Source organism: Peromyscus eremicus, chromosome 10, assembly GCF_949786415.1.
Source record: "Peromyscus eremicus chromosome 10, PerEre_H2_v1, whole genome shotgun sequence".
Lineage (NCBI taxonomy): Eukaryota > Metazoa > Chordata > Mammalia > Rodentia > Cricetidae > Peromyscus > Peromyscus eremicus.
In genome coordinates this window covers 10,730,678-10,755,152 of record NC_081426.1, presented here as the reverse complement: position 1 = coordinate 10,755,152, position 24,475 = coordinate 10,730,678, and the positions used below count along the sequence as shown (strand labels likewise).

At 48.1% G+C, this 24,475-nt stretch overlaps 1 protein-coding gene across 3 annotated transcripts in view; it reads left to right on the top strand.

Moving 5' to 3' along the window:
- Sertad2 (SERTA domain containing 2) overlaps window positions 1-19,737 on the top strand; it is a 111,412-nt gene extending 91,675 nt beyond the window's left edge. For 2 of the 3 annotated variants that reach the window (XM_059275388.1, XM_059275387.1), the window contains exon 2: window positions 18,675-19,737. In XM_059275388.1, the coding sequence (XP_059131371.1) occupies window positions 18,679-19,629 (951 nt within the window). In that variant the 5' untranslated portion in view covers window positions 18,675-18,678 and the 3' untranslated portion in view covers window positions 19,630-19,737. Of the gene's footprint in view, window positions 1-1,708; window positions 1,972-18,674 lie in introns of those variants that run through there. The other variant, XM_059275389.1, reaches the window with a different exon arrangement.
- The last annotated feature ends 4,738 nt before the right edge of the window (window positions 19,738-24,475 follow it).

Here is a 24,475-nt window from a genome sequence, read left to right as displayed (position 1 = left end):
AGTTATGTTGTCTTCAAAGGCAGAACTCTAGAAATGAAAAATAGCTTGGCTCTCTAGCAAAACGTTTGAAAATTTTATGCCACCTCGGCGTAAACCAAACAAGACCTCATAGGGCCTCATGAGCATACTTTCTGTGATGCCAGTTTTAAATGCTATTATAATGACTTGCCAGAGATAGACAATTAGCTTTTGATATTGGTTATACCTAATGAAACATCTGTATGAGATTTTGATGATGCCAAGAGTTCACTAAAAACAAACAACAACAAAACCTTTTTACTTCCCTTACTGATAAAACCTGATGTCTCCTTTAACATTTTTGCCCACATTGTTACTATTGTTATTTGAGACAGCTTCTCACTATGCAGTCCTGGCTGGCCTAGAACTGTCTATGTCATACACACACACACACACACACACACACACACACACCAGCCTGGCCATGAACTAAGAGATCTGCCTACCTAGTGTAGGTATCCTACACCTGGCACTAACTCATATTTAATTTTGATAAGATCATCAACTTGATTGATAAATCATTACAGAACAGTTGGTCCAAATGTGTCTTTATGTGTAAGACCTTTATGTTAAGTCTTAAAGCTTTATTATCCTTAAATATAACTAGTGTAGTGGACCATTAAACAGCAAAGTGGGAAGAAAGTATTGATTGGGTGGCAGCCAAAAATTTGAGGTGCCTGAATTACTTTTGTAATATCTTTATGCAGAATGTACCTGTCATTTTTAAAGCAATCATAAATGTTCCAGCTGAGCTCTTAAATTCTTAGTGCTCTTAAATTCGAACCACTTAGACACATGCACTCCATACTAATACTAAGGACAATACAAAGTCCCCTGCTAAGTTTGAGTAGTTAAAAACATTAGGGTTTTTTTTGTTTGTTTGTTTGTTTGTTTTTTGTTTCTTAAAGGGGAACGTTAAGGCTATCAGCGTGAAACTTGTGGGCAGAGGACAACGCCTCTGGTTTCCCTCCGGTTGGCTGCTGGGTCTCCATACAGGATGCAACTCAGATCTGTCCGGCTCCAAAGGTATTACTTGGTGACCCATTTCGCCTGTCGAACTTTTTCCGTCGCCAGCTCCACATGGGGCTCTTGACCCCTCCCCCCATTCCGACATCTAGGGCCATTGGTGGACCCTACCCTCCCGCCGTCCGGCCCAAGGGCCGAATAGCTCGGATGCCTGTCATATTTGTGGTCTCGCTCCTCTACGGATTGTTGCCCGCGCTGCGCCTTTGTCACCACCCGCTCCCTCATCTGCCTGTTTTCCAGTGTGTGGGGGTTATAGTGGTAGTAGTGGCCCCTCGGCTTGAGCAACCCGGTTCCTTCCTCTCCTATTTGTGCCTTCGGTCCACAGAGCTGTCCGCAGAAGCTTGGTGCCCGCCTGCCCCTTCCTGAGCGGTCTCCCGGCCGGAATCTGCATTTATGGCACCGCCCGTGGAGGGCGGGTCCGGGGCGGGGCCTGCGAGGCTGGGGCGGTCCAGACCAGCTGGGGGCGGGGCCTGCGGGGGCCAGGACCTGTGGAGCAGGGGCGGGGCGGGGCCTGCGGTTTGAGGTGGGAGGGAGGCAGGGTGGGGCCTGGCTGCAGGGGCGGGGCTGCCAGGGCGGGGCCCGGCCAGGCGGGGGGCGGGGCCTACGGGGCCTGGCCGGAGCTCGCCGGAGGCTCGCAGGCGGACGTCACTCCTGCACGGCTAGTGCTGGAGCACGAGCCGCGGCTCGCTCGGCCCGGGCGTCCCCTCCGCCCGCCTCCTGCTTCCTCCCGGCTGCCCGCCGCCTCCTCCACCATTGTATAATGTTCCTGACGCGCAGGCAGAGGACGCCGGAGTGGTAGCTCCGGCCTCTCCGCGCGCTCCCAGCCACCGTCGGCCCCGTGGCGGGGCGCCCCGCATGGAGCGGGCATAGCTTGAGGGGTGGGTGGAAACCCCTCGGATGCGTTAGCTCCGGGCGGACCTGCCTGTGGTGAGTTCCCGGCCGAGCTTGAGGCTCCCCGGGGTTGGGCTCCGGCGGGCGGGGGGCGGTGCTGGGCTGGGCCAGGCGGGAGCCCAAGGCGGAGGAGGCCGGGCTGGGCAGGTTGGGGCGCACCCGCCGGCCGCTTGGAGACCCCAACTGTCACGACCCGGGGCAGGAGCCGGGCGGCTGGGGCTGGGCGCTGTTGCCTTTATAGCTAGCTGGGGTGGCTGTGCTCGCTGTGGTGGCTGTGGTGCTGCGGACGTGCGAGACTTTTTTTTTAAGATTCGCGTTGCTGGCCCGGAGGCTGCTTCACTTTTGAGTTCCGTGTCTGAGTTTGCATCCAACTTGCTATCTTGTGTTTTGAGAGTTTCCCGGTGGTCATGGGTTAAAACAGCTCTCTTCACCCTCTTTTTTTCCCCCGTACCCAAGTGAATTGATTTTGGAACCAAATGTATATTAAACTTAACGCCTCCCTGGTTTTTAAATTAGAAATCTACAAGTCATCTTGGTGGTAACCGCCTATGACGGGGCAGGGGGGGGGGCGGTGCTGAGGGGAGCCAGCTGTCCCGACGCGTAGACTTTGTACCATTGACACTGGGCACCCTTCAGAGAACCATTGCGTCGGGAGAAAGTACTGAATTGTTCATTTTTTTTCTTGACCATAAATTGTCTTAGCTTTAGCAGAAATAGCAGCAGTCAATAGAGTTGAGAGTTGAATGTTAAGTTTCGCAAAAGGATGAGACGGTCTGGTCTGTTTTAGAGTAACTTTTTGCTTGTAACTAAGTAGTTTTAGGAGTGGAAAGTAGGTTTTTCCAGGCAGCGGGTTAAGACACTCACCCTCAGAAATAGCAGTTTGTGTTTGAGTAGAATTGGTCAAACCTTAGTTGGCCTTAAGGGAGGGTCAGTGTTTTCAAGCTTTGTTCTTGAAACATGCTTTTGATTTCCCAATATATGTTAAGTGTTCAGAACCTGTGTCAAGAGCCTGGAAATTGTAGTCACCAGTAGGATTGCCAAGGCCCTAGCTGTTCAAGGTTGCTTTTTCTAATTGTTGTTACTGACTAGAGTGAGGTAGACCAGGACTCTACTTAACTCCTGGAGGGCTACACACCTGAGAGCCCTGGGCTGCTCTGCTGTGGGGGATGGTGTGTGTGTGTGTGTGTGTGTGTGTGTACGTGTGTACGTGTGTACGTACGTGCACGCGCGTGCACAAACTCTGCTTACCTCACCCTAGGTGCTACTCCACCCACCCCCTCTACTACCACTTTATTTTTATTTGAGGGGGAAAATACTAAGATCCCAACTCTGGCATGAACAAGAATAATCGTGGATCCTTACTTTCCTGGTGGTTTTTTGTACGTTTCTTCACTTAAAAATCTGTGGAGCTGGCCCAGGTGTGGTGGCAAACCCTGTAATCCCAGCACTGGTGGGTCTGTAGGAGTTGAAGACCAGCTTGGGCTACACAGTGGGTTCCAGGCCCCAAGTGTTTGGTCTCAGGGTAAGCGGGCTTCCATGTCTTTCCTCTCCTAATTAAAATATGTCCAGCAGTGTGTGCTCTCTAGTGAGAAGTCTTAAGAAATGGACTTGGTAGCTTACTTTCCCCGTCTCCACCTGGCTCTCTTCCTTACTTTATTTCAACAGGTAGGAGAAGGGACTCATTTTATCACATCCACTTCACAGCAGGAGGGGTCCTAGAAGAGTTCCATTGTCAGGCGGGGGTCACGGACTCCTAGGTAACAGCTGCTCAGACCAGCTTCTGGTAGAGAACTGAGAGAAGGATTTTGACTCAGATTTAGAAAATCTTTACATTGCCATTGATGAATTTTCCTGCATAAAAGCTTTTTAAAATTTAATTAAGGAACAGAAATACAAAATTTACCCAGTCACTAAGACTTGGTTATTAATAACAGCATAGTAAGCAACATACACTTTTCTGTTTTTAAGTCACTTAAATTTATGTGTGACAGCAGATACCTTATGGCTGCCCCTACTTTAAACAGTGCTCTGATGACCTCACTTAAGATGTTGTTTGTTTTTGTTGTTGTTGTTTTGTTGTTTTGAGACAGGATTTCTCTGTGCAGCCCTGGCTGTCCTTTGTAGACCAGGCTGGCCTCAAATATAATATAATATTTTAAAAAATAATATTTTTTTAAAACTCAGAGATCTGCCTGCCTCTGCTTCCTGAGTGCTGGGATTAAAGGTGTGTACCACCACCACTCGGCCAAAGTATGAGTTTTGTTTTAATTTTGTTTTGTTTTGTTTTGTTTTTTTGCTTTTCCAGACAGGGTTTCTCTGTGGAGCTTTGCGCCTTTCCTGGAGCTCACTTGGTAGCCCAGGCTGGCCTCGAACTCACAGAGATCCACCTGGCTCTGCCTCCCGAGTGCTGGGATTAAAGGCGTGCGCCACCACCGCCCGGGTGAGTTTTGTTTTAATTTTATTCATATTTTCAAAATGAAGACCACTTAGCCAGTATTATTTACAGAACAGTAGGTGAGTATGTATTCAGAAGAGTGAACTTAGAGAATTTCCTAAACTTAGCAGATGTGGATTTTTTTTTAATTGTTTTGGCGTGTTGTAGAGAGAGAGAGAGAGCTCTAGTTGCAGGAGGTAGGGGCGTGTCTGATTGTTGAGTCCAAAGATCAGACCTATGTTAAAGATACCAGAAGACAATGCTTCAGTTTAAGTGAAAATGGCCTGGCACTTAGGGTCATGCTGGCCTTCACACGTCTCTCTATTAGATATTTTTTTAAAAAGTGTGCGTGCGTGCGTGCGTGCGTGCGTGCACACATGCACACACGCGCACACACGCGCGCAATGGAGGAAGGATTCATGCAGGGTCAGAGGCCAACTTTGTGGAATCAGTTTTCCTTCTGACTTTTGCTTGGGTTCTGGGGAGACCTCTGGTCTCCATGCTTGAGTGGCACGTACTTTTACGTCTGAGCCATCTCTCAGGCTCATCAGTTAGTTCTGACCAGTAACACATGAAAGTTTTTTTTTTTGTTGTTTTTTGTTTTTTGTTTTTTTCGAGACAGGGTTTCTCTGTGTAGCTTTGCGCCTTACCTGGAACTCACTTGGTAGCCCAGGATGGCCTCGAACTCACAGAGATCCGCCTGGCTCTGCCTCCCGAGTGCTGGGATTAAAGGCGTGTGCCACCACCGCCCGGCATGAAAGTTTTAAAACACTTGTATGTGCACAAGTAATGTATTTTCTATCTGCCACGAATAAATACTCAATAAACATTTGTCAGAAACTTAACAGGCTGTGACTTCTGTTTAAGAAGTGTCTGGGTATTTAATTTGATTTTAATATTTCAGAATGAAACAACTAACCAAAGTTGGGTTGCTTTTTAAAGAGAAAAAAAAATGTTGTCTTAAATAGCCAGTGTAGTTAGTGTTAAAGGCAGACTTCTGTCCTGCACAAATACTGGAAACCCTTATGAACACAACTGTCCCCGAGCGTCCATCACTCGTTGTGTGGGGCTGCGTCTTTCTTTCTCCGTTAGCACTGACTAGCAGTTCATTCTTTGTGTGAATCTGTGAATGGCATATGTCAGCCTAATAAGACGGCATTCCTATTCTGGATAATAAAGAGACTCTTTGTTGTTGTTGCCCCCCCCCCACCAAGATCATGAGACAAAAACATGCTTGACTGTCCAAAAATTTCCTTTGAAAAATGTATAAATTACATTTCAAGATACAGACAGCATGATATCTTTTAAAATACATGATTTTTAATAGAACAAAACAAATACATTCTTGGACTATACAGACTTGCTTCTGGAAAGGTGGCTGTTTGCAGTCTGAGGGTCCTGCAAGCCGGGAAAGTTCATTTGTTCCCTCTCAGGGCCGCTGTCCGTCATCTGAACTCAACTGAAAATCCTTGCTGTGATTGGCAGAAGCAAGCACCAGGGCTTTCTAGATCTGTTGGAGAAATCAGTGTCGCCTAAGCTGCCTTGTGCCCGGCTGCAGTTTTCTGTTCAGAATGAAGTTGCCTGGTCTCTCTCGGTGGAGCTGGCCTTGCGTCCCGGCAGGCATGGCAGGAACAGGGATGGGTGAGGTGGAGCTGGCGGTGCCTCACGGAGTGGACTGAACTGTGTGGGCACGTGGGGGTGGGGGCTGGAGGGAGAGGGCGGGGGACAGAGCCGCAGCAGGCTGTACAACTGCTATAGCCAGTCTGACTAGTTTAAGGTGCCCAAAGGCAGCTTCGTTTCTCTAGTAACTCTAAGGAGCAGCAAACTTAAGTTCTTAAAACTCACGCACATCTGCAATACTACAGCTGTGTCTTTGCGGAAAACTTCGCACATTTCCTAACTAACCGAAGCTTTTCTTTGGACCTTTAAAAGCCTTCATAAGCAACTGCCTGAGAAGCCACTAGCCCACACTTGATTTTCTTCTAAGGAGTCTCCCTTAGACTAGCGAAGGGAAGGGGATTCTGTCTCTAGGACACACACACACACACACACACACTCACAGCCTTGTGATGACAGTGGCCTCTGTACACTGGTGTCATAGTGAAGTGTACACAACTGGACTGTGCTCACACAGCTCTCATGACGGTCCCTGGCTGCAGATGTACTTTCTAGCCCTGTGCTCTCCTCTGTGGCTAACTGCTTATCTATCGTTCCAGCCCATGCTGGCTCTGAGCTTGGAGTAGACTGCTGGAGCACCCCACCCCTGTGTTGAGAAGTGTTGCCCAAGTTAGGCTCAGGGAATCTGAAAGTCCCAAGGTCGTCTCTGAACCAGAACAGGTTTGCGGACAATTTGAGCCACACGAATGAGATGTTCAGGCGGTGGCTGTTGGGTGCTCGCTCTTCAGGTTCCTCTTCCTCTTTGAAGGGGACACTTGGTTTGAGCACTTGGTGCCTGCAATATGTCTTTGGGTCTGTCTTTACATTCCCAGAAGCCTGTCTGGCAGAAGCTGGGTACTACGGCTTCAGCAGAAGATTTTCACTCTCTGCTGGTGAAATGTGGTCAGCCTTTCTGCAGTTGGGTGTCTTTGCCCCTCTTCCTCAGTGCCAGGGAGGGAACTCAGGCATGCTAGGAAAGTGCCAGGACCGCTGAGGCCTGGACAAACTATCAAGTGACTTTTGTAATGTCGAGGATGGAACCCTAGGTCTTGCATAAGCTAGGTAAGCACAGGACAATTTTTTTTTTTTTTCCGAGACAGGGTTTCTCTGTGTAGCTTTGCGCGCCTCAAACTCACAAAGATCTGCCTGCCTCTGCCTCCCGAGTGCTGGGATTAAAGGCATGCGCACTAGTTTTAAAAAATTATTTTACTATGACCAGAAATACAAAATGAAGTGGAGTTCTGCTGGGAGTGCTTCCTAGCTGTGTGACAGCAGGTGATGACAAGTCTAAAGTGCAGTTTCTCAGTGGCCCTCTGCTTCCATAAAGCTCCCAAAGGCCGGCGGGCGGGACAAACAGCGCTAGGGATGGTTAGCTGGGTGGGCTTAAGGGAAGCCTTCCGTAAGGGTTGATGCCTCCAAGTGGTGGATGTGGAGCTATTAACTATTTTCCTTAGAAATAAATATTTACTATACTTAATGTGGCACCCTGGTTATTTTGATTTATTTAGCTAATTGACTTTGCTTAAATTTCAATAAGTTATGAATTTCTGAGGTCCTTGAGGGAACTTTTTAATCTCAAAACAGCCTGGAAAAAAATGACTACTATTTTTACAAAGTATTCACTGCCTTTTAGTTTGCATTTTCATTTAGTTTGCATTTCATTACCTTTTTCTACTAAGTGAACTAACTATTCCAAGTATATGATACAGAATTGAAATTGTCTTTGTAAAACCTTGCCAACCTAATTCTTCCATTTTAAATTATTTTGTTATTTTATGGGTATGGGTGTTTTGCCTACATGTGTGTCTGTGTACCTCGTGTATACCTAGTTCCCAAAGAGGCCAGAAGACCGGTGCCAGATCCCCTGGAACTGGAGTCACAGATGGTTGTAAGCCCATGTGGGTGCTGAGAATCAAACCCAGGTCCTCTGGAAGAGCAGCCAGTGCTCCTAACCACTGAGCTGGCTCTGTAGCCCCTGTTGTCTACCTAATTCATAAAGGCAATTACAATAAATGTTCTGAAAATGTAGGTTACTTACATGGGCCTCAAATTCAGCATCCATTCTTTCAACTAAATCTTTTAACTTTTTGTTGCTTGTTTTTGTTTTTGTTTTTCAAGACAGGGTTTCTCTGTGTAACAGCCCTGGCTGTCCTAAAACTCACTCTGTAGACCAGGCTGGTCTTGAACGCACAGAGATCCACCTGCCTCTGCCTCCTGAGTGCACAAGTGTGCCCCACCACCGCCTGGCTAATCTTTGAATGCTTAAGAAGCACTTTGATATAAATATTTCTTGTGGTTGCATTCTTCAGTTTTATTTAGTGATAGGGTAGTTAGCTAACCTGGAAAGCAACCTTTGGGTTTAACTAAAATGCAGTTTTATTTTTCACTGAATTGGCCTTAAAGTTGTTGTGTTAGTATGGCTGTTTGTGAGCCTTTTTAAGCAAAAAGGAAAACTTTCACATGCTTTTTGACAAATCATCTGGTTTCTACTCATCTTTTTTATTTTCCCTTGACATCGTTTATTAAGGATCACTCAAGTGAGGGAAAAACAAGGCATCTTTAGGGAAAAGATGCTACAAGAGGGTTGAAACCAGAATCCCAGCTAAGCAATTATAAATACAGGAGAAAAAATATTTTCATTATGCCTGGGAATGGGGGAGGGGGCAATTGGATCAGCTTCCCTGGCACGCAGGCCTGTGGGAAAAGAGTCAAACCTGAGGATTCCTTGATGCTGATGAGGCTGTAGATGCAGGATGCTGAAGATGTACCCTGGACACTGGATGGTTAGGAGTAGCTTCATACTGTAAAGCATTACAGTATGTTTATAGTTACTGGTTTTCAAATGGGAAGAGGAGACTAGCTCATCTGTTAAAAGCATTATTACTGAACCAACATCATATAACCTGAGCTTGTGATAGAGGGAATCCCAGCTATTACACAGTTACTTGCTTCCCTGTATCCCTGAGGTTAACTGCCTTACATTTTACAATTAAATGGCTTCTCCTCCATGTTCATGATGAGGGTTTTCTCAAATACCTGCTACCTGAAGCATTATCTGTTTGGTGCGGAAATGATTTACTGTTATTAAGATGCAAGAGGGTTATTCAAAGTGGCTATACTGGTAAAATTCATAGTTGTAGACATAGGTGATTGGCTGTGTTGTTAAAAGTCAGCTTCAGAGCCCCCACTGGACGTCTGAACTGTCACCTCCTCCAAGTTCAGCTTCGCGACTTGGTGCTTGTTGTTGTGTGTGTTCTTAATTCAGTAATCCTCCAGGGGTCCTATGGTCCATGGTTTCTGAAGCACTGGTGTTACTTATATACAAGCAGTAGCATAATATAATTTAGTTTGGTCTTGGCAAGGCCTCTAGCGTTTAGCATTGTCCCGTGGATACCTGAATCAGAGCTGGAATTGGAAATGTAAATGCTTTGAGAACGCTGTAGGTGGGAGCTGACGGAGTTGTAAGGTGCCTTGCTGCTCTGTGGCGCCCCCTTGTGGGTATATGTGGTGCTATCTTTCAGCCTTTATAGGATTCCAGTTTGCACTGGGCATGCTTGTTTACATAGGACATCAGGAGCTTTCCTCTGTGTAAACATGCCTATAGAGTTAATGCGGTTCTCGTGTAAGAAGTTTGCTGTGCGTGATTTTTTTTTTTTACTTGTAGAGGTGTTTTTTTAAAATGTATTGTTTATCTTTGATGGAAAATTCCAGACAGACTCAGAAGTTAAAGTACAGTGCATAGCCTGTACCCCTCACCAGTTTCAGAGGGACCACCGTTCTGTTGATCTTGTCTCTGGAGTATTTTTCTATCCAGCCTGAGGCCTCAAATCATGTTGGGTATGTTTCTGTGAAACTGTAAGTTCAGAAATGGCCGTTGGCCGGAGCTGTGGGGTGCAGTAGCGGAATTGTGAGCACGTCTGTCATCCTTCCACGATGACTAGTGTCCTCGATCTATTAGGATTGGCACTGCAACCTGAAGTTTCCAAGGGACAGAAAAGCCAGAGCGCTGACATGTTCTAAAAGCTAGTTTTGCTTTCCAGATTTTTACCAACAAGGCATACTTCATTCGTCCATATCTTCTTTATTCTAAAGAAGGATTGACTTCTAGAATTTGACTCTTGTTTACTCAGTGTGATTGGTTGTCACCTGTTAAAATTCCTTTTGTTTTAAGTGGAATGATACTATTTGACAAACCAACATTAGAAATTGTACCCAGTTTAATAGAGACGTGAAAACACTAAGAGAAAAGCTAAAATTTATTAAAATGTGGACATTAGGGACCACCCCCACCCCCCACCCCCCCCCCCCCCCCGTGGTAAAGTTGTTTGTCTAAATATGCATGGAGGCTGGCCTCCGGGCCGGCTCAGCTTATCTCCTGGCCTGTGGTGGCCCTCAGGAGGGCTGGGAGTTTGCCGCGGGCGGGGTGGGCGGGGTTGGCCTGCGGGACTGCGGGCCAGGCTGAGTGGAGCCGCCAGGCGGGTGTCGGGTTTCAGCAGCCTGGGTGAGCACGGGGGACTGGCTGATCTAGTGAGTGGCTTTATAATTACCTCGCTGATTCGTTAGGGGAGGCTTTGTCTTACTTACCAATTAGCATGGATGTTACTGCAGAGACCTCTGAAACCCTGGGTAGGCTTTAGTTTAAAAATAATATCTTCCCGATTCCGACAGTTTGTCACTAGCACGGTGGAGAGGGTTAGGAGTGCTGCTGTCCTTCCCTGTGTGCAGGAGACGGCCTCCTTCCCTGTGGACTGCTCTCTGTCGCCACTGCTCCCCTGACCAGGGCCCTCATGCCATTCCCACCTGTCATGTACCCCTCTGCCAGCATCCCTGAGCACTACTTCCTTGCCGTGGGCCCCTCTGGCTCTGCCAGCATCCCTGAGCACCACTTCCTTGCTGTGAGCTCCTTTTGTTCTGGCTCGGCTTTGTGCCTTGAGGGGAAGCAGAGTGTGAAAAGCCTAGATACGATCGGGTTTGTTAGTATGTATGGTGTGTTCTTCAGGGTGTGACATGTTAAGTGTGGAAAGCTACCTAAGCCAGTGTGGTTCCCCATTGAAACGGGATGGGGCTTTTCCTCACAGCCAGCTGCTGCCACCTCGGCCCTACGACACATGCCAGGGAAGGCCAGGCTGGTAGGGGTGCTCTGTCAGGGACAGAGCTCTTCATTTGGACCACCTCAACAGGACACCAAAGTGGAGACAAGGAACTGAGAAGATTCTGTTTCAGAAGTTGTTTCCACACAGTTTTTAGCCCAACTTTAGCCACTGTTGATAGAGTGGAAATAGGGTGCCCCATGGGGGCCTTAGTCCTCTTAGTGAAGAATGTAAGAGTGAGTTCAGAGGAAGCTCAAGGACACTTACCAGAGTTTAAAAGACCCCCGGGCAGAGAATCTGTAAATGTCAGCGGCTGCCCACAGGAGGAGACTGGAAGAGAGGGTTACAAAGCCCTGCTCACACTGGATGGCAGTCAGACACAGGACAAGTGGCCACAGGGCAAGAGGAAGGCTTTGGAAAGAATAAGGAAGCCTGAGTATCAGAAAAAGCATGCTTAGGTTCTGACCAGCCTCTGAAAGAGAGGCAGAAAAAAAGAGGAAGAGTTCTGCTTTCCTGACTGGGCCTCAGAAATGGCGGCAGACCCAGTGGCTGGTGACCGGTGGCTGGGAGGGGCTGGGCTGGGGTGGGGTAGGGGGTAGAAAAGAAAAGTACAGTATCTCATTAAAGGGAAAACCTTCTTCTACCTATCTCTTTGGCTGTTTGTTTGAGACTGGGGCTCACCATGTGTGGAACTCCCCTGGTCTACACCGGGAGTTCCTGGCTGGCCTTGTGCTCACAGAGCTCTATCTGCCTGCTGAGTGCTGCCCTTCCTAGAGGTGGTCCCGGGCCAGGTGATTTAGGCACAACTGGAATGTTCGGTGGTACTCTTGCAGGAGGTCCCCCTTACTGACCTTCACTGCCTCTCCCACTCTGCCTCTGAGACTGGAATCCTGCCACACAGTTGATTTAGTTAGGCAAGAGCTGAGGGCCCTGGCACCACCAGATGCAGGTGAGGAGTCTCTCACATTCTCTTGGGAGCCCTCTTTCCTGGCTCCTCTTTTTCTTCAAAAGTAGTCAGTTGGTGTAGAGGCCTGGGGTGAGGGGTCGGCATTGGTGCTGCTGGTCTCTCCAGCAGCCCATGGTCACATCAGTGGCCACACTGGACCTGTACAAGGAAAAAGGGACATACCAGAGAATGTGGCCAGCCTCACAGGACCTACATGCCCCCTGCCTTGTAACTTCTTTGAAGTGACTTTCTGAAGACCCCATGGGTTAGTGTGGTGTTATAACTGATGTCTGAAAAACCGTATCATGGACCAGGCTGGAGAGATGGCCTAGTGGTTAAAAGCAATAGTTTCTCCTTCAAAGGACCTGAGTTTGATTCCCAGCACCCACATGGCAGCTCACTGCTGTCTGTAACTCCAATTCCAGGAGATCTGATAGCGTGGCCAGCCTCACAGGACCTACATGCCCCCTGCCTTGTAACTTCTTTGAAGTGCCCCATCTGCTCACTCTTAGTACTCTTTGATGCTTTAGTTGGATATGAGATTAGTTATATCTTGTCCAGTCATCTCCTTTCTTTGAAATTGGGGCTCAGGTACCAGTTTTGATCCTGTCTGAGTAAGAAGTAAAAGAAGTCTTAGTGTGTTTCTCCTGTCGGGTATAATGACCACTGTTTGGAAGGAATTGAGTTAAAACAAACTTTTACATCTCCTTTCGACTGGCACAGAGTCTGCCAGTCTTCTTGGGCAGGAGAAAGCTTCAAAGTGCAGCCCATCCTGAAGTTGGCAGGTGTCAACTAGGCAGCCCTGGGGCCATGGGCTGAGGTAATCCTGCAGTGAAAGCCATTGTTCTGGTGAGGGGGTAGAGGAGACAGCAAATGTTAGTTTGTAAGATTTTTCTATTTGTCCCATGAAAATCATAGATGTTTGATTTGACAGTCCATATAACATTAAAGGACAGTGATTTAAAAAATAAAAGGAAGATATCATTTGTGAATAGTTGGAAAAGAACTACAGGTAACTTTTAACATTCACATTGCATTTGGGGAGGAGTCTGGATGCCTTAAAGATAAAGGCTTTGGGGTGTCACCCCTTAAACACAGGGACAACCTAATCTTTGGACCTTGGGCGTGTAGCATTCCGTCTAGTCTAGATGATTGCTTGTCCGCTGTCATCAAGTGCTGGTCGTTGCTTTTTGCCCTGCTTGCTTAGAAACAGAAAGGGAGGCCTTCGCAGTCCGGCCTGTGAGGAGTGGTGTGCTCAGGCCCAGTGTGAGGTGGCCTGGCAGAGCCCGGGGACATTGTGGTTCTCAGAGATGACAGTCCAGCATCTCCTGGGAACTCCAGGAGCACGCACCTGTGCTTGGCCAGGCCAGGGCTGAGGCTGGCGCTTGCCCTGAGTGGGAGACTGGGGTGAGTGAGGGCTCACAGGTGGGGTCTCCAGGCCAGAGCGCGCTCGCGCGCTCTCTCTCTCTCTCTCTCTCTCTCTCTCTCTCTCTCTCTCTCTCTCTCTCTCTCCCTCCCTCCCTCCCACTCTGAGGTGCGAAGCGTCCCCTCTCATTCCCGCTCGTCAGGAGCTCATCCACCCAGACATCTCTGCTTCCGCTTCGCACGTCTCTGCTGCTCCGCTGCGTCTGTTCGTCCTTCCCACTCTGTTCACTTACTGAGGACTATTTCGGTGTCAGGGAGGGGCCCTGACCTAAGAGTACTGAGGTGAACAAAACAGATTCCTTGTGCCCCTAGGGGCCTTACAGTCTGGAGGTAGTTGACAGGCATGCAGTGGCACTGCCAAGCCAGCTTCCACAGGGTCTCTGCCGATCATTCGGGCAACAGTCACACTCCCACACTGTGGGGATTTCTCAGGACCCAGAATGGTGGGACCATGGGTAGCAGGTAAAAGCTTTCTGTCTAGAGTCTAGACCTTCGTCTTTTGAGGAAAGTTACACTGGCACTTGTCACTTTGGGGCATCAACCTCAACAAAATGTCTTTTTTTCTGTTGCAGTGTTTTGGTTGTTTGGGTCCAGGAGTAAACTGAATGAGGCTTTGAGCATTAGGGGTGTCCTGTGCGAAGCTGTACAGTAGAGACCATGCACCGTAAACACAGTTCACTTTTGTTTGTTTTCCTACCAGTACGTGTCCTTTTCTATCCTTTTCAGTTTGCTGAGCTTAGTATTTCCTAGATCAGTGTCACAAACTACTGACGAGGCTGGGGGCAGCTCCCTGTCGGAGGCACATACCCAGCAGAGTGCTCCACTGTCAAGTTTGCTCCTAACCACTGGGCAGGGGCCTCACACATCTCAGACCTGACCGTAAGAGCCAGAAAAGCAGCTGTTGATAGTTTTTAGGCTTGGGTAGCAGGAGAGGAAAGGAAGGACCATCCACCTGACTTCGCCGAGTGGCTCTTCGGGGCTTTGGGCAGATTTGGTTCTTTGTAAGCTGAGAGAGGGGACAAAGTGGAGCATCAAAGCCCAGGTATCTGAGCAAGCAGGCTAGGATCCAGTGCCTCTTTAGAGGGCCATGACTCTGGAGCCCTTCTGCTCGGGAGGGTAGCCCTTCCTAGCCTTCCCAGGAATCCCTTAATGAGCTCCTGCTACTGCTTCAGCAGGCTGCCCTTGTGAGGCCTTTTGAAAGGTCACGTGTGCCTCTCCAGCCGCCCTCAAGGAGCTATTGTTATTTTTTCTGAGTGTCTGAGGAGAAAGGCTTCTGAGGAGCTGGCCACCCTGGCTCAGTAAGCCTGAGCCAGGCCCAGAGCGACCAGAAGGGGCCATGCACCTGGCCGTGTGCTGACTGGTTGTTGAGGGCATGCCGCGTCTTCATTGAGTTATGTCTTGCTTAAGGAGATCGGGGCATACAAAGCCCCGTCTCTGTGGAGCTGTCAAGGTGTGAGGCTGTTACCTTGTATTAATCAGATTTGGGGGAATCCTCCCTTTGGTTTTGTTGAGTTTTGTTTTTCTATATGGCTTAGCTAGATTGTGGACATTTTGCGGTTTGATTGGGTGTGTGGAGCCATTTTTATTTGCTTCCAATACAAAAGAAAAATGAAAGTAAGCCTGTTTTGAGACATAATCCACCAGAAGTCCTTATTTACACACTTGAAGAACACCCAAGATTCAACTTGTCTACCTAGTCCTGTTCACAGATTTTGCTTACAGGGACCTGTCACCCTCCTGTTGAAGGCAGCATTACAGATACCTCCATAGGCTTTCCTAAACACCAGGGTTAGCATGCAGCTCTAGCCAGATGCTCATTCTAATTGGAAGTTAGCTGCTTCTCACATGGAAAACATCCCCACAGACGCTGTTCAGCTGTGGGGATTGTGCTACTGCCTGCAGCATCCCACAGCCCGGGCGTGGGTTTTTCTCTTGTTTTAGATTTATCGTGTGTGTGTGTGTGTGTGTGTGTGTGTGTGTGTGTGTGTGTGTGTTTTGCCTGCATGTGTGTGCCTGGTGCCCTTGGAGGTCAGCAGAGGGTATCTGGTTCCGTGGAACTAGTTACAGATGTTGTGCATCACGTGGAAGTGCTAAGAACTGAACTCTGGGTCTCAGCAGTAACAAGTGCTCTTAATCCTGAGTCATCACTGCAGCCGTAGGTGTGACTGCCGTAGAAGTGGCAGTTCTTTCTAAAGATGGCTTGTTGAGAGAGTCTTCACCTCTGAGTGACCCATGGTGGAAGGGTAGAACTCCCTCCAGCCGGTCATCCCTGACCGCCACAGATGCACATGCACACACATACACTTATCTAAACTCACCGATCTACCTACTTCTGACTCACTGAGTGCTGAGCTCAAAGGCATGTACCACCTCGTCCGGCCTTATAAATTAATTTTAAAAAGAAGTGTGTTGCCAGGTGGTGGTGGCGCACGCCTTTAATCCCAGCACTCGGGAGGCAGAGCCAGGTGGATCTCTGTGAGTTCGAGGCCAGCCTGGGCTACCAAGTGAGTCCCAGGAAAGGCGCAAAGCTACACAGAGAAACCCTGTCTCAAAAAACCAAAAAAAAAAAAAAGAAGTGTGTTACTGAACAAGTACTGTGGTAGTGGATCTATAACCCAGATACTTAGGAGATTAAGAAAGGCAGATTGCTTAAGTCAGAAGTTTGGTTCAGTTTGGTCAGCAGAGATCTCGTCTAACAAAACAGAGAGGGAGAGAAAGGAAGAGAGGAAACAAAACTATAGACATTACTATTTTACTCTGGTAACAAGCATCTACTCAAGTTTCATATTAATGGTTGGCTCTACACCCTGTTACCTAAGGTCATCTTTACTGCCGAAAATCTGTAAAAGTGCAGAGTGGCAGTGAGTTTCTGATTTGCTCATGGCTGTATTTTAGTGTTCTCAAACTTCTGTGCTGATAGGCCATCTTGGTAGATAGCCCCACTTCCTGCCCAGTCAGTTGTGAGTTTCAGTAAAGCATAAAAACAATTATTTGAAAAGTGAAGTTAAAAAAAAAAGACTGTAAAAGCTTGTGTGTAGGGTTAGATTCGCACACCTAACAGTTACTTTGTGATTTTGCTGCGACACCCCCCCCAAGTAATATGGTATCTTTGCTTACGTCATCTGAATGGATACCGTTCACAGGCTAGCCCATGAACTGTAGTTTAAGAAATGCTGGTCTAGGATGTGCATGACATATTTGTGCAAATTAAATGCACTTACAAGCTCTAGCCAAAGTAACACTTTTTTTTTCTGAGAGTATTAAATGCTTAAATTGTAAACGGATACACATATAAATGTGAATACAATTATACACTTCAAAATCCAGTTGTCTGGTAATGATTCTGATGCACTGTGTTTTGCAGAGTGAAATAAGACAGTCTCTTCTCTGATTTATCAAGTTTAAATGAGTACAGATACTCCAGGTAGGAAATATCCAATGCAAAGAAGACGTCCAAGTGAGACTCACCGGGTGGGGACTCTGAGAGAGGTGGAAGATAAACCAGTTGTTTTTCCTAGACCCTCCTGTCTGAGAACACCTGGCTGCTTGCTGTCTTTGGTCCTGATGATTGACACCCATCTTGTTAATGCTTACGAAATGAGGGGAAATGGTTTCATACAAGTAATTCCACATTCTCTATAAGCATCAGCAGATCTCAAACCAGTGTTGGCATGGGTAGGCTGCAGCTGTCGCCACACTCCCTGGCCTCCCGTGTGTCTGTCTGCTTTGTGGGTGGACAGCATGGCCTTCCTTTAAACAGGATTGAAAGACCCAAGTGTGTTCATTCCCTTTCAGGACCAGACTAGAAGTTCAAACGGCCGTGTGAGACACAGGAGGAGGTTCATGTGGTGACTCCTCCCACCCGGGAGACTGTGGATGCGGAGTGCCCAAGTGTTAGAGAAGGAATGACGTGTTCTAAGAGTGAGAGGAAAATGAAGTGACTCCCAGGCACCTGTGGAGAGGGCTCCCGTGGGTCCAGGGGGAGTGAGTGCTGCAGAGGAGTGAGCAGTGGACCTGGCTGAGTGAGAACCACGCCTGCTAGTGTGGCCCACAGAAGCCCAGCTTTCTTGACTGAGTGCTTAGGAAGCCAGGTTGGGCTGGGCGTGGTGGTGAGTGGCTGTAAACCCAGCGCCTGGTAGGCTGAGGCACAAGGATTTTGAATTCCATCCAAGAACGCAATCCAAAGATGTAAAACAGAAACGAGATAGTAAGCATGTGGGGCAAGGGTTGTCCTGGGAGCTTGTTTCCGCAGCAGACCTTCTTCTGAAAGGGCTGACAGAGGGGCTGTGGGGACTGGGAAGGCTGCAGTGTTCACAAAAGGACCTCCCTTTAACCTTCCTCCGAGTCCCAAGGGCTGGTATAAAGTCGGTATCTCTTTTAGATACCCAGATGTCTTTGGAGTCACAGTAGGTGTTTGGTTATGATGTGGTTCTGGTGTCCAAGTAGCAGGACTTCGAGTCGAAGCAGATTACTTTAAAACTAAAGCAGGTGTGTTCATACAAAGCCGTGTGCGGTCAAACAGCCAAGCAGAAACCCGGCCTGGGAGACATGCATTCCACGTAGTCTAGAATGAAGACAGCGGCAGCTCAGTCTCTGAGGTCATTTAGCCTCACCACATGTCACCCGACAGGCAGGAAGGCTCTGCATAATGAGGAAGGAAAAACATTTTGAAAGCACACACGGTTCTACCAAAATTGTGTGTGTTCTCCCTTCTCTAACTTGATGCTTTTGACTGTCTGAGCTGTGTTCAAGCTGTAGTCTGTAACACCTCTGTCTGCTGAGGTTGTGCGTTGTATGTTCTGGAGCTTAAAAATAAATCCATTTGGGGGAGGGGCCTGAACCTGTGTGATAATGTTAGGCATGGAACGCAAGCACATGAACTGAGAAAGTAAAAATCATGGTTTCCATGGTAACTCCTAACTTCTGCCTCGTGTTGTACACATTACTCACACAGTACATTGGCCAGGATTACCTAGTGATAAAATCGCTCTGCAGGCGTACAAGGGTGGATGTCCTGCTTCTGTGTGCAGCCTTCCCCCAGTGAATCCGCCTGTTTCCTGCGTAACCCGGGCAGGAGTCTGCGCAGCCAATCCTAACCTCTAATCCTAACCTCTCAGTCAGCACCTTCTCCATGGTGGAAATAAGCCTGCATGTGATTCACGCTGTTCCCTGTCTTTCTCCTTTGTAGATATATGTTGGGCAAAGGAGGAAAACGGAAGTTTGATGAGCATGAAGATGGGCTGGAAGGCAAAATCGTGCCCCCCTCTGATGGTCCATCCAGGGTGTCTTACACCTTACAGCGTCAGACTGTCTTCAACATTTCCCTTATGAAACTCTATAACCACAGGCCTCTGACGGAGCCCAGCTTGCAGAAGACTGTCTTAATTAACAACATGTTGAGGCGGATCCAGGAGGAACTCAAGCAGGAAGGCAGCCTGAGGCCTGCATTCACCCCCACTCCCCAGCCCAGCGACTCGCTGGGCGACAGCTACAGGGAGGCCCCACCTGCCTTCACCCACCTGGCCTCGCCTCCTGCTCACCCCTGTGACCTAGGAAGCACTACACCGTTGGAGGCCTGCCTCACCCCCGCCTCTCTGCTAGAGGATGACGATGACACTTTCTGCACTTTGCAGGCTGCACAGCCTGCAGCTCCCACCAGACTCTCTTCTCCAGCCCTCCCACCCGAAAAGGACAGCTTCTCCTCTGCCTTGGATGAGATCGAGGAGCTCTGTCCCACATCTACCTCCACAGAGGCTGCCGTGGCGTCAGTGGCGCCTGACAGCCCAAAAGGAACCTCCAGTGAGTCCAGCATCCAGAAACCGGAGGGGCCCCAGGAAGGCCGCACAGATGACTCAAGATTCATGGACTCTCTGCCTGGGAACTTTGAAATAACAACGTCCACAGGTTTCCTGACAGACTTGACCCTGGACGACATCTTGTTTGCTGACATTGACACATCCATGTATGACTTTGACCCCTGCACGCCTACGTCAGGGACAGCCTCGAAAATGGCCCCCGTGTCTGCTGATGACCTCCTCAAGACCCTGGCCCCCTACAGCAGTCAGCCCGTTGCCCCAAGTCAGCCTTTCAAAATGGATCTCACAGAGCTCGACCACATCATGGAGGTGCTTGTCGGGTCCTAAGACTGCCTAAGCAGGTCCCGCAAGCATCCCCCACCCTGACAGTTTGTCCTCACTGTGCATGGAACCCTGCTTGCCTTTTTCAGAGAAAAAGAAAGTTTTCCAAAAGGATCACACTAGTATTTCCTTTGAGCAGAGTTGGAGTGCCTTCATTCACGTGTGACCACTTTTAATACACTCTCTGAGCGGGCTCCTCACAGACCCCCGGCCTGGCGCAGGAGAGAAGACCACGTGTGAACACTGGGTCGCTAACGCTGAAAGGTTCAAGTGGAGAGCTGTTCGGGCGAACAGTTCAAGCGAAGCACAAGGGTTAGGTTGGAAAAGCTGTAAATTGCATGTGCATATTTGTCTATTTTTTCTATAAGTTTTATTGCAAGAGGTAAAAAGAGTATATATCTATATTATTTGGATAATCTCAGTACCCTTCCTGGCGTTTTGCCCTGTGTAAGTTGACTTGGCAATTCCGCCTTTTTAGAGGCATTAACTACTCGTAAGTGTTGCATTTACATGGCTGTTTAGAAAACTGCTGCCCAAATTTATTTTATATTTTTGTACAGATTCTGCAGTTTATGATATTGTTTTTCTAAAAACAAATGCTGTTTATACATATGAGATAGCTATTTTGATAGGATTTGCTCACATAGTTCCTGCAAACGTAAGCTGTACAAGTTGCACTTGTACTTTTATAGAGTTATAATGTTTTATATGTGTATGGTGCAAGAGAAGATTGGATCAAATCAATCTGCAGTTGATGTCCCCAAATGCAAATACACACAGCGCTTTAATAAAGGGCCAGGTGATCTGACACCCAAATTTCACAAGCACCAGCCCTTGGCACGATCACCCGCCAGTACTGTGACTTCCAAAGCCAGAGCCCTGTCTGCTCATCACACTTGCATTAAGCAGTTGTCGGGAGATGGCTGCGGGTCCTGGGGTTGATATGGCGGTCCCCTTAGCTCCTCTTCAGAGCAGAGGCTCTAGCATCTTGTGTAAGAGCGTACTTGTGGCCAGGTGTGGTGGTGCACCCCTTTAATTCCAGCACTTGGAAGGCAGGGACAGGTGGATTTCTGTGAGTTCGAGTCCTGCCAGAGCTATACAGTGAGAACCCTGTCTCAAGGGTGGGGGAAGTAAGAAGAAGACTGTATTTATGCCAAGTTTGCTCTTTTAACCGTTTTTGTTTTAATTTTGTAAAATGCAAATCCCGGTCTTACCCCTTGGGCATAGCTTTTATGATGAGACCACAATTTTACATAACAATTTTACAACGAGCAGCCGACCTCCTCATGGAGGAGGAGCACTGAGCCCTACTTCAGTGCTTAGGGCTCATAGAGAAGAAATCCTCCCCAGAAGGCATCCATCATGTTGCTGAACTGTCTTTCCCGGTGTCCTTTCCCTGGAGCTTTTGTTCCCTCTGTTACTAAGAGCTACAAATGGCATCGTCATGATCACCACAGTGAGCTCCGCTCACCTCAGCCAGCCGGGATGCACTCTCAACATCTGTGACCAGAGCCGCAGTCTGTCACATGTCACGGTGTCCAGTCTGGTTGCTTTCTTTCATTAACTGCTAATTTAACCACACTTCACACAGCTCTTATACCCGAATACAGGACGAGAAAGTCTCGGCGTGCTCTGCCCCCCCCCCCCCCCCCCAAGCAGCTCTTCTTTCCAGTGCTGTCCCAAGTTGTCCTGGTGTGTTTCAGGTGTCACGTCCATTGCTGAGGTCCGCCGGCCGCCGTCCTTGTGGGCAGGGCTTCTTTCTGTAGCGGCTTCAGCTGTTCGGTGCAGCTTATGGCCTAGATTGTTATGCAGATGGCTTCCTTAGGAGTAACTTTTATATTTATTTAAAACGTTTTAAATTATGGGATTTTGTTTTTGTTTTTGTTGTCGGTCATTTGTCAATATTCAGTCACCAGTTCTGCTCACTTCTTGCCATGGATACAATTGGGTCTTTTTGGCCAATTAAAAAGATAAGTTTATAAATGGCACTTTAAACAAGCCATAGATAGTTTTATTTTTTATAATGCACATGGCAAGCAAATGTGTTTGTGATGAAGGAACTGCTCATCCAAGGAAAAGATTTGTGTATGGTGTGATGACTGTCCTTTCACACCCCGTTTACCTTTTCCCGTGTGCGTGTTTGAAAGGCTGCTTCCCAGCTCTGGAGCGGTGAGCAGTCCATCCAGCTGCACCTGTCCACTGCAGGCAGCCTGCACACACACCTCTCACGCTGCACGTGTGTGCTTCCTTTGGTGTAGGAGCAGGGACCATGAGAAGGCGAGGTTGTTGATGCTTCCAGCTCTCATTGTGCTGGTCCATTTTAAGAACTTCACTTCCTTGAAGAAAGCAGGTCTACCCATCGTCTGTGTTTTAGAACTGGAGGACCCTGTGAACTGGCCACATGCCACACACATCTGCATACGTGTGCATATACAGTAGTGTTGCTTCTTCCCAACAAAAATGGCACAGAGCAGTTGATTGCCATTGTCAAAAACTGATCTACAGTAACTTAGAACAACTGTACTTTTGTTGGATTAGCAAATCGTGTCTTTAAACGATCCCATATGTTGGGCAGCAGTTCAAATAAGCACAGAGAAGCGTGGCCCAAACTTAGTTCTCTGACTCCAGTGCATTCGTAAGACCGGGCTTCCAAATCAAAACAGCCACCCACCAGTGTCAGGCACGTGTGCTTAGTCTCGAGACGTGCGTGGGAAACGAACGGCCCATTTCCAGAAAGAGCAAGCCCGTCAAAAGTTCAGACTGACTTCTTGTCCTCTTTATATTAAGTGATGTCCCAGCGGGGAAGAAAGAGGTGGAGCCAGAGTGTAACCCCCAGTCCCAGTTTGAGTGTGGGACTCGCTTCCAGGTGCTTCCTGGCCGCGGTGGTGGCTTGCCTTCACAAAGACAGTTGGTGGCATCCAGAGCCAGGCAGGCAGCCTGGGGTGCCGGGGCCTGAGAGGCAGTTGTTGACAGTGATGTGCAATGAAGTGACAAGGTGAGAGCAGAATCCTGAGAGGTTTAAAGTGGTGGTTTCCCCATAAGTTATTTATTCCTTTTTTTTTTCCTTTGTAAATATATTTATTTTTCTGTGGCGCTCTAACAACATCTGGGTGGTATGATGCAGAATGTATGGTAGGAATGTATTTCTTGTAGGAATGTAAATCTGTATTAGAAAGGGGAGCCAAGCCAGCCCCACCCTGTCTCTTCATACATACACAGTCCACATTCATTTTCACTCTCATCTCCAATATGGGTCTATTTAAAATATGCAAAAGGTGTGGATGAGGAGTGTTTTAATACCTCTAAATTTTTAAGAAAATCAAGCATAAAAGGGTTGACAATTTTTTAAAGTTTCTTAGTAGCACTTTCGCTTATGACGGAAGGGGCAACACACAGGCACCTACCTTCATACCAAAGGCTGAGAAACGGCCACAGCCTCCCAACCGCTCGGGGGTCTTTAGCAGTTGAGCTTTTTACCGCCTCGGCCCCTTGAAGTGCCCCAACCATCCTGAGGTCAATCAAGGAAAATTTCTTAACGAAGTAAGCTCCAAAGAGCCAAAGTATCAACTTACGGATCATTTTTAAAGCTTAAATTTATTAACCACCTTTGCGGTAAACAATGAATTATGAATACTGCAAGGGCAGCCTTCTTAAATGACAGGCGTCAAAAGGAGCCTGCCTGGGCAGCCACTGTCCTACTCCATGTGAACTGTCTTAATTTTGAGACTTTGCTCTTACAAATTGGACCTTTATATGTTTCTGAAAATCGCAGGAAGAAGAGAGCGTATCTGACTTGTCCTAGCTGTGAATGGTTGGTTCTCGTGCTGGCCCGCCCCTGGATGCCAGCGGGCTGTGCATCTGCCCGTGTGCGCTTGTCTCCAGTGCTTCCAAGAACGAGTCTACATGGTTCCTGAAAATTAGCCAGGATCAAATGCTCTTGCAGACAAAGCCAATACAATTTTTGGACTTCTTTTGGGGAATTTGGAAGGGAAAAGTAGTCCATATGTACAACTGAAGTGTTGAAACTGTCCATAGGGACATGCTGGGTGCATGGATTTTGAGGAAGGCTTTTTATCGAAAGGAGGTGTGACCCTTCCCCACAGACCTGAGAGCTGTGCCTTTTCTATGCAATATTACAGATGTCACATCAGAACCCAGAGGGCTGTGTTCAATGTAGGTTCATTCAGGCTGTATTCTAAACAATTGGACAGATTAAATGTACATGGAAATGAGCGGTCTTTTGTAGTTTTATATTATACAATAAACAGTTAAAGGATGAGACGTGTTTATGGTTTTCTTTTGACTGGAGTCCCGCCGGCCTGTGTTGTGACTATTGGGTCCCACTGAGGTACAACTCCAGTGTGCTATGCCCATACTCCTCCTGTCCTGCTGCTCCCCAGGCTTCTCGAGGCCCTCCTCACTTTTCCTTCTCTGCCCCAGCTCTGTCCAGGCTTCATCTTTACCTCTACCCTGTCTGTAACCTGAGCCAATCGTCCACCCCCACTCGGGACTTGAAAACCTGTGGCTAGCCCCTACCCCTTCCGCTGTTGGACTTGACTGTCCAGCAGAGGTGCAGAGTCTCTCTCTATTGGCCATTCTCCATGGGACCTACCCACCAGTAGGCCACCTGGGCACCTCGGGCTCAACTCTGCCCCATACAGTAAGCCTGCCTTCAGTTCCAGCCTCTCTGTCCATTCTGACACCTTCCTGTCCCTGCTTCTCTGACTCGTACCCTCTGTCATCACCTCCTGCTGGTGTCCATGTCTGTGCATCACTGGTCTTCCTTGTCCTGGTGGTTTGGGTGTCATGTGTTAATGACAGTCTGGGCCACCCTGCCATCTTCAGGGGCTAA